At 43.2% G+C, this 10301-nt stretch overlaps 1 protein-coding gene across 1 annotated transcript in view; it reads left to right on the top strand.

Moving 5' to 3' along the window:
* Positions 1 to 9978, top strand: part of BIN1 (bridging integrator 1) — a gene marked incomplete at its 3' end in the record, with an annotated part of 41748 nt that extends 31770 nt beyond the window's left edge. The window contains exons 11-14 of the mRNA XM_009072717.1: positions 818 to 968; positions 4823 to 4951; positions 7828 to 7935; positions 9955 to 9978. Of these exons, the coding sequence (XP_009070965.1) occupies positions 818 to 968; positions 4823 to 4951; positions 7828 to 7935; positions 9955 to 9978 (412 nt within the window). The remainder of the gene's footprint in view (positions 1 to 817; positions 969 to 4822; positions 4952 to 7827; positions 7936 to 9954) is intronic.
* Between the last annotated feature and the right edge of the window lie 323 nt (positions 9979 to 10301).

Here is a 10301-nt window from a genome sequence, read left to right as displayed (position 1 = left end):
GCATGTGCCTCTTGCCATTCCTTTGAAAAATCTGCTCAAGCTATGAACCAACAAATGCCATTGGCATATGCTTCTTGCATCTTAATTCCCTGAAGAATCACTCTTGACTGTGTGTCAGAAACAGTCCTGGAATAAAGACCAACTGGGGAGACTTTTCATAACAGAGAAATGTCTATTAGTAGCCAGAAACTCACTGTTTCTCTGCTGTTTGGAAAGGTCTGTGAAACGTCTGGCTACTTTGCCTCCTTCTAGCATAGCCAGTTTGTACCATAGACAGAAATACGATATTCTGTGATTACAGCCTTGGTTCAGGTGTTGCAAATCTACTAGTCATAATTCATGCAGGTGTCAGTAGACCACTGTGCAGAAAAATTCTTCTTATCTGCAGAATTTAAAACTGAGCTGCACAGAAGTCCTTTCCCCATATGCTTCTCCAATACTAAGGACTATAACTTAATGTCAGGCATTTATGGTAGAATCTAGCAGAATTAAGGATGCCTGGTTGTTTTGGTTTTGTTTTTGGTTTTCTGTGTCTGAGGTAGGTGTATCAATTCTGTAGGAATTTAGTGAGTAGTCTGCCGCAAAGTAATGCTGCTGCAGTGTGTTGGACTGCAAGTGACTTGGCAAAGATGCTTCTCAGAAGCCTGTCAAGGCTTCAAACGCCTTCATCATGTGTCTGGGCAGTGAAGCAAAGATATAGTGGAGGCCACTGATCTGTGCTGGTTAGCACAACTCCTCCTAGGCCTGGCTCAGACTTCTCTCTTTCTCTTTTCCCCCTCTCTCCCTCTCTCTCCCTTTCTTTCTTCACTTCCTTCAGTGACAGCACCCCAGCGAAAGCAAATAAAAGCCCCTCACCTCCACCAGATGGATCTCCTATCACCAGCCCTGAGATCAAGACTGTCAACCATGAGCTGGAACCATCCGCTTTGGAAGCGCCTGGGGCAAGCATCCCAAAGTCACCGTCTCAGGTAGTGTCCCCATGGCATTGACCATGTCTCTGCACTATGACTGCTGATGGCACAAGCTCTGTGAGTCAAAGACATCCATCAGTTGTTTTTTTGGACCTCATCCTGCTGCTGAGCACACCGAGTATGACATGATGGTTTTTCTCTTTCACTGGTTCCTGAGAAAGTTCCTGGGAATGCAAGTTGCTTATTGGTCATCTCTATATATCATATAGGGAAGAACTGAGTGTCTTTGAATAGCTCTGCAGAGGGAAGGCCAGTATACATTTTGCTGTCTGGTAGGATGGCCAAGAAGATTCAGGGAGGATGAGGCTGTAGCTAGGCGAGAAAGTGTATTCTTTACTTTGAAGTGACCTGTGGAATTCAATTGTCCATTTTCTTCTCAAGAACTTCTGTGGATGAGGAAGGTTAGTTTGATGTTGATAAGGAGAACATCTGTACTTTGGATGATGTTTTACTTTATTACCAAGATAAAATATTGTGCTAAAAATAAAGGGATTATATTCTTACGCTATGAAAAAATTAGGTGGGTTCCTGGAAGGATTGTCCATTATATGGAGTCTGAGACCTTCCATATGGCCTTTGTTAGGCCTTTCCTTACACAGGAGATATCTAGCAGCCTGTTCAAAATAGTAGATGCAGCTACTCAGCACATCACATGATATATTTTACTTTGAGATTTAAGGAAAATAAAACATTTACTTCCTGTTGTCTTACATAGCAGTGTGATTCCAAATCCAGTCCTGTGGTGTAGGCTGTCTTATGTTTCTGGATAGCCTCTCACAATATTTTTGTCTCCACTGTATTTTTCATTTTTAGGATTATCTAGGGACAGAAATGGGAAGTTTGTACATTGGCAAAAGGGTCTTTTCCAGCCCTGTGAGATGTATGAATGCCTAGCAGCATCTCTTCAGAACTTTTCCAGGGTCTCTGCACAGCTCAACATTGCACAGCCTAGACTGACTTCAACACCACCCTGTCTAGGACCTTGAGTAACCTATGTGTATGGTGGAGAGAGGATAGTGTATCCAGAATTGCCTTTCTGTTGCAGGGTTGGTTCCCTGACACGAGATTTCCATAACTTGACTAAAATTTGGAACAAGAAATCATACAAATTTATTGAGCTGTGCACAGCAGACATCACTCACCCTGCCTGTGGGCTTGTCTTGCTGAGTTTGGCTTCTTCCCTTTTCTTTAAATAGCACGTATAACCCTTGTTTTTGCCAGCCTGCAACTGCTTTCTCATTCACGTGCTGCCTGCCTGCCCACAGGAATGGGGCTAGAGGCACCTCTGGTCGAGCAAGCAGAATATTCCAGTGTAGCCCTGGCTGGAACCTCGGATGGGCCACAGGCGAGAGTGAAATGGTATTTGCAGCTAATGCTGCCATCGCCTGGCAGGTCTCTCCCAGTCCATAGTTAATTCATCGCTCCAGGCATCACTAAAGTGAAGAGCAAAGCTCCACTCTGTAATCACGCTAGGTGCTAAGAGATGGAGCTGGCTCCAGAGGGAGGGAAGACAAGGGCAGGAGTTTTACATTCAGAGCCAAGCCTGGTGTTTGTATGGATAAAGTCTAGAAACTAGTGTGTGTCAGCTTGCCAGCCAGCTGGGAAACACAAGTGTCTGCTCTCTCAACAGTGCTCGACTTTAATACTGAAATCTTCACAGGCATCATTACTTTTGACCTATGGGTAAGTTGTTCAAGGGTCCTCCGAGGGAGGCTGGGGGGCCTCACCCTCTGCGGGAGGATGGAGCAAAAAGCAACAAGCAAGAACAATTCTCTGGCCTCTGTGTCTGAAATACTAATGCAAGCCATAAGCAAAGGCTGTGGAAAGAAAGACAGCAAAACAGGAGAGACCAAATAAATGCTAACTGAATTTTGAACTGTTCCTTGTACCAAAATCATAGGTTTTTTTACTATCCTTTAATTCTTGAAAACAGCTTACTTCTGTCTTTTGGAGGACTTGACTTCTATCAGCTCTCTGCAGAGTAATTTGATGATGACACAGGACTTCAGGGGGTCTGTGAAACTTCAAAGGTCAGACTTCTGCTCTTGGTTACACCACTGAAATGCTGTAATGATGCTTTTGAAATCAGTGCAACTATGTTAAATTTAGACAGGTAAATCTCTGTAGGATCTGAGTCAGCAGAAAAGGTTTAGAGGATTTGTTTTATTCTAGGCAGCAAAATTGTTAGTGCAAAGTTGTTAGATGAATTTCCAAGTATAACTCAACATCAATATGCAATCTTTCTATCTTTGAAATGTGGTTTTAGACTGCTGTTGGAAGTAATGCTGGACAGTGTGGAAGTGGTGGTCTCCAAGACACTAATGCATTGGAAGGAAGGAGACTGACTATATCAAAGAAATAAATAGCAAAAGAGTCATGATATTTTTGACTTTAGAGTTAGTAATTGGAGCCTTCCATTTCTGCAGAGGGTGACCCTGTTCTGAGAATAGCTTTTCCTGAAATTTCTTGTTCCATCTTGCAAGTGGCAAGCAGGGTTTTTCAGGAAGGGGTTGTACTCAGGGAATGTGAACACACCATCTTCTGCAAACAGTGAAAAGTTGGAATTGAACACACTATTTTCATTATTTTTCCAAGCCAGATATTCAGACGAAAAATGTGTGTTTTCATACATGCTTAGCCTCTCTAAAGTAGGTTAACACAGTAGAAAACTGGGCATATCCTTAGAATAAATGCCTTGGAGAGCTCAGTTATATGCTGGAGGAGTGTGAACACAGGACTAGGAATCATGGATTTCTGTATTTCAGATCTGGGCCTGACGCTGATATCCTGGGTGCACGATGTCAGGTCTCTGCGTCTTGCTGCCTTGGGATCCTAGGTACCATAAGATGAAGTAGCTGTAAAACTTCATTGTAAATGAAAAGCATTGTCATTGCTGAGCATCGCTGTGGTGCTCAGAACTTGTGTGACTAATTTGTTCCAACACAGCAGCAGCTCCTTGAAGTCTGATTTGATCTAGAAATTATCATTAAGCCTTGGGCACAGGAAAATGTAAAAAGGATGTGGATGGATTGATCTAGGGAGGGTTTACCACAGCTTTCACGGGGTTATGGATGCAGTGTCAGGCTGAGTCTTTTAGCATGACTGTGCAGGACTGGTTAGAGTTACAGGGTCAGACGGTTTTATGCATTCTCCAAGATCTCCATTTGGGAAATATGACTTCATTAGTGTCAGTGCTCATTGGTGAAACTGAGAGCAGAGCTGGGTCTGCATGAGTCATGGCTTCTCAGGAGTTTGAGTTGGTTTTGCCTAAAGCTGAGATGCCATCAAGACCCTTCAGACCTTTCTTACAGCACACCGATAACCAGTGTACCAGGGAGCCAGTACTGGGCAGATCAGTCTGTCTTCATGGTCTCCTGCCCAAAGCAGGACAAATTGACTCTGTTCTCTTATTCCCTTAGGTATGGTAAGTACAGCAAAAGGGGAAGGCTGTGCTGGCCTGTTCTATTGGTTCATGTTCTCAGTAGTTGATCAGCTCCCTTCCCAGTGGTTCTTTTGAAGGTTGCACATGCTTTAATTATGTATGCATGTCCTGTCGATGCATATTAATTGTGTTACGCTTCTCCTCTGCAGCGCAGAAACTTACCCACAGCTGAAGTGTAACTAATGATGCCAAACCTTCTCTGGAGGCGTGTGGTTGTTTATTTTGTTTTGTTTCAATTCAGCCCTTCACCCTCCCTCCCTCTCTCTTCAGATGGAGTTGACTGGACCCTGCGCTATGACAGTGGTTGTGATTTCCCTCACCTCCAGTTTTTGTGACTAACCTGGTTCCTGTCTTTGGTTTTTTTGGGTGTCGCCGTCTGTGCTGTGGCCGTGTGCTCACTTGCATGCAGTTGAGGAAAGGGCCTCCGGTGCCTCCGCCTCCAAAAGTCACCCCCTCCAAGGAGATCAAGCAGGAGAACATCATCAGTCTGTTTGATGACAATTTTGTCCCCGAGATAAGTGTGACAACCCCTTCGCAGGTTAGCTGCTATGCCCTGCCTTAATTTTTGTCTGCCTCTGAACTTTTACTTTTGACCTTTCTTCTCTTTGGAGGTGTCAAGCCATGAAACCTGGTCAGGTGAAGGAGGAAAGGAAGCTCAGCACTGGACCTCAGAAGGCAAAGGGTTAGATAGGAGGCTAACTAAGAGAGAAGGGTGGCTATAGAAGGCAGCCATGAGTATCACATTGCCCTTTGAGAGCTTTCATTCACAGAATATGAGAAGTGCAACTGGTAAAGATCCCAGAAAGTAATCACTGCATTTGTTCAGCAGCAATGCACATGGATCATATCTTTATATCCTATGACATGCTCTTTTCAGACCCATATAGCATGTTTGGTTTTTTTCTGCTCATATATGTCCCTAACTGCTGACCCTGGCATCTCTGCCAGTTCTGGGAGAAGGTAGTTTTGTGCTCTCTATGCCTTGACACATGGGTTTTGTGGTTTAAAACACACACCTGCACAGGAAAGGCCAACAGGAATTCCATGAAGTTCTCGTCACAAGAATAGCTGCCTGCAGTTAGATGGGCAGGACTGTGCCTGCTGTGAAGTCAGGACTGCTGACACAGTCTGTCAGTCTTCACCAGCCAGTGGTTAGTGAAGAGTGACAGAATATTTCTTGTCACATGGCACCTTTTGAAGCCCTGAGAAAGGAAAACCATTTTCAAATTCTGTTTTCCTCTTCACTTTCCCTTTGATTTACATCACTGCCAGTGAAGATGCCCAGGTGGGGAATTCTGCATTGGATCTAGGAGAAGGACACTCCTTACATATACAGGAGCCTGACCAGATTTCTGGCTGTATCATGAGATACCTGCATCTAGGTTTTGTAAAAAAAAATATATACATGCATATATATATTTTTCCCTAGATGCTTGTTGAAACACAAATAATATCTCTATTAGTGCTCATCTGTGACTCATTCTCGAAGTTCTCCTTGCTTCGTGCTGCTCTATTGCCTCTGGTTTGCCACCTTCCACCCATCTGTTTAGGAGCAGAGATGGAATGGGGAGGGAAGGAAGTCCACCTCAGATATTGTGTTGCAATATCTAAAGCTTGCAGTGCAGAGATGATACAACATCAATGTTGGAAGGCAAGGACCACAGGCAGCTGAGCAACTCTCTTATCACTTTCTGTGCTTCCTTCTCCTGTATTTTAATGGACAAGTCTGTCTGCCCCATGGCTTGTATCATGTATTTCCATGTGAATGCCAGCCCTTAGGCAGATGCATTCTTCTGCCCCAATCAGTGCTCTGACCCAGGATGGGAATTGCTGTGACTTGCAGTTGTATGGGAGTTCTGAGGGAGGACTGGTTGCCAGAACAATTTTCACTGAAGTACCCAACAGCCGCAAGCACTCAGTTTGTTGCCCAGGACTGTTCCTGTCAGATGTCTTAGTTCCAATGAGCTCTCTGGTGGGAGATCTGGGTAAAATCAAAGGATTCTAGCCCTTGCATTTACGTCTTGAATGGCAGGTAAGACTATTCCATGACTGCTGTCTTTGATGCCTCACTACCAAACAAAAAGTGAAGATTTGGGTTGGAACCTCTCTGATGAGTGACCTGGGTATGCTGGAAGAGCATACTAGAATGCCACTTGTTTTTTGCATGCTGGTCAGGTTTTATTATTGTGAGATGAGAGAGCTTTGTTCCTTGTCCTTGTGGATCTCAAAAAGAGATGCTTGTAAGGCAGAGAAAAATCTGTAAGAGAATTGGAGTAAGAGGAAACTAGCGGAGGTGAAATTGATGGTGCTGTCAGTTGTATTCAGAGGAGTTCTCTTAATGGTGTCTCTTGCTACTTTCCAGAAGTTTTTCCAGTGTGGGGCTATAATATAACTGATGGAGACCAACCTGCCACATTTTGTGTTGGAAAGGTAGCTGAAGCAGTAGGGCTGGTGAGCTGGGAGGTCAGAGGAAACAGTGTCAAATCTTCCTGAGTTCCTGGAGAGAGCAGATTCCTCTGTGACTCTGTAGAAAGGAGTGTCTTGTAGGGGTTAGATTAAATCTAAAACCATAAAGTGATGGTTCAGTTTTGAATACTAGTGGCTTATGTCCTTTGTAGTGACTGCTTTATTAATGGTTAGCAGCAAATGTGTCATCACTGTCTTTAGGTAGAGCGTTAATCAGTCAAAGGGAGTTATTCTGCTCACTTTGAAGAAAGTGGTAAAACTTCTTAAATTTATGCTTTCTTAAAAGACTTGTCTGTCTATGTTTCTGGGATACCTAGAATTGGAAACCATTGAAAACAGCATTTTTGGTATGGGGAGGGAATCAAATCCCATAACTAGGGTAAGCTGCCATATTCTGTGTTTCTCTGTCAGAAGGCAGGAGGAAGTTAGGAGCTTTCAGAATTAGCTCTGAGGTCTCTCAGACTTGCCTTCCAGCAGTCTGAGTGGTTTTCTGCTGGGATTTGTATTTCTGAGATAGGTTATCAGGATGGCAGCAATTTTGTATGCAGCTGAGGGAGTCAGTCTTAGGCCATCAGTACAAAGGCAGCTGGATGAGCTGTGGGGAATGGATAAAAATAGGAGAGCAGCCCTTCTGACTCATCAGTGACAGTGATCTTTTTGACCACAGCAGGTCATATGCTTACATCATGCCAGCTCATTGGCCAGGTGGAAAGATGAAGGAGTCCCGTGGAAAAGGCTCAGGTTTGTTTTACAGTGGCACTCATGTGAACTGCCCATGATTATAGATACCATGGAGTCAGGAGTCATCTAAACTCAGATGTTTGCATTGCCACCATGTCTTCTGCGCTTGCAGCCTTAGCTCTGGGATATCACGTACCCTCCCTCTACTGAGCGCGTGCACGTGTGTGTCTAATGCTCCTACTGCTTTTCTTCCTCACCGCTGCCAAGTTTGATGCCCCTGGGCCCTTCCAGGAGGGAGCCAGCCTGTTGGATCTGGATTTTGATCCCATTAAACCAGATGCCACTGTGGGGAAGACCCCCACACCCGCCTCCCAGGTTGGTTTATATTGCCATTCCTTCTCCCTTCATAACTGACTTGTCGCCACATGTGGTATGACTTGCACCCATGTGAATGATAATGTGGACCTGAGCTGTGGGTGGCTGGGCCTTGGGTGTAGGTGCCTAGACCTGGGCCTTGCAGATAGGCACCTTGGTCTTCTCTGCTGGATGTGCAAGTCCAGTGAGAATCAGGTAGCTAATAGCCTGGCCACAGTCTGGCACTAGGTGTTGTGGGATGCTTGTGCTTTGCTCTGATGATCTACTGACTGACATCTTGTTCAACTTAATGTATGACCTTCCCTGGGTTAGCATCCTCTGCTATATGCATTTAAACTGTTACTCTGTGGGTGGGAATTCAGCCTGAGTTCTATGCTCCTGCTATAAATTGCTAAAGGGATTTTTAATTAACAGACAATTTGATAATCTGCAGTTATGTAAGGTGAATAAAGCTGTAGATGGATATTCAAGTGATGTGAAGCCCTTTTTTTTCTGTGTATGACATAGTCTCTGTTCGTAATTAAGAAGTAGCTTCCTCCCTGGACACAGTGCTGCACAGTGTGGTATTGAAAAGGAAGATGCCTAGTTCTGGTCTGGCCTGTATTTGGTCCTGTCCACTGTCAGAGGCAGGTGGACTGCACTTGTGTATGAATGGCTGGAGGCTTTGAAGTGCATCTTGAATTTGATTGCTGTCCTCACTGAGACTTTCCATTTAATATATATTAACTGGTTACTTTTTTGCCCGTGGATGCCATTGAAACTTGTAATAAACAGAATTGGGATGTTTGCAGTATTTCTCCAGTATCATCATGTCAAGTAGGCCTGTGTGGCACAGATTTTTGTAGGAACAAGACCTCTCGTATTAGAGAGATGAAACATTAGGCATCTGATTCACCTGAATTAAAATACTGTATCTGCAAGATACTATTTATTTTCAGGCATTGGAATAGATTGCCCAGGGAGTCACCATCCCTGGAGGTGTTCAAGAGGCATCTGGATCTGGTGCTGGGTGATATTCTTAAGTGATTTAGGGGTTACAGTGGTAGTGCTGGGTTGAAGGTTGGACTTGATGATCTTAAAGGTCTCTTCCAACCTTGATGATTCAGTGATTCTAAGATAATTTAATACACACCAATATGGCAAGCTACCCCTTTTTGAAACTTAGAATGGGCAGATGGGCATTTCTTATCTACTTGCCTTACAAAACAAGCTGCGTGCCAAGATAAGCTTTTAAAACAAGTTTATTTACTAGGATTCTTTTTTTTAATGAATCAGCAGTTAATAAGTTGGATAACTGGTTATACTGGCATAGGATATGAGTATAAATTTGACTTAAAATGGACTTATTTGTTACCTTTGCAGCAAGCCACAAATATTACACTAAGTGGGTTTTCCAAAACTGCTCAACAATAGCACATTTGGTATTCTAATCTAATTACTATTAGCTTCAGAAGTCTTTAAAAGAAAAAATTTTAAATCAATACTTTCTGATGGTAACCAAAGTACAAAACCTAGTGAAAACCACCTAGTTACCAAAGCAGTCAGATTTATTTCCCATAGGGTGGGCAGCATGGGAAAGAGGTTAAGATATTTCACTACTGATCTGAAGACACTAGTTGATGTCTTGTTCTGAAATCATGTTAACTCTATTGGGCATGGATATATGGGAACGTATTTAACCCTAATGGACCATGACCTCATGATTTTGGTTTAGTTTTGGGTTTTGTTTTGTTTTTTTTTCCCTATGTGGTCTGCCACTGGTAACTGAATGTGGCTTGACTGTCTCCCTTCATACCAGAGATAGAAAAAACCCTTACTCAAATGCCTTTGTACTTAGATTTGAATATGGAATGGAGAGGGGTGTATAGATTCAGGTACTAATATTTTCAAGACATGCAGAGATATGTGCTGTTGAATGTGTATGTCTGCTTCAGTCTGATTTGTGTCTGTAATGTTTGTACTCACTGAAATAATCATGTATAAACATGTTTTGTTTTTGTTGCTCTTTGACATGCTTAGTCTTTACCTTGGGATTTATGGGAGGTAAGAACTTCATATGGCTTTCATCTCTCATCACATACTAGTGCCATCTCTGTGTGCATACTTGTCTTCCTTCCCTCATTGCTTTTCTCTTCTGCACACCCGTCTGTAATGTTTGTACTCACTGAAATAATCATGTATAAACATGTTTTGTTTTTGTTGCTCTTTGACATGCTTAGTCTTTACCTTGGGATTTATGGGAGGTAAGAACTTCATATGGCTTTCATCTCTCATCACATACTAGTGCCATCTCTGTGTGCATACTTGTCTTCCTTCCCTCATTGCTTTTCTCTTCTGCACACCCCAAACCAAAGTTATGTGCTGCT

Source organism: Acanthisitta chloris, unplaced genomic scaffold, assembly GCF_000695815.1.
Source record: "Acanthisitta chloris isolate BGI_N310 unplaced genomic scaffold, ASM69581v1 scaffold19664, whole genome shotgun sequence".
NCBI lineage: Eukaryota > Metazoa > Chordata > Aves > Passeriformes > Acanthisittidae > Acanthisitta > Acanthisitta chloris.
This window is presented reverse-complemented; position numbering and strand designations above follow the sequence as displayed.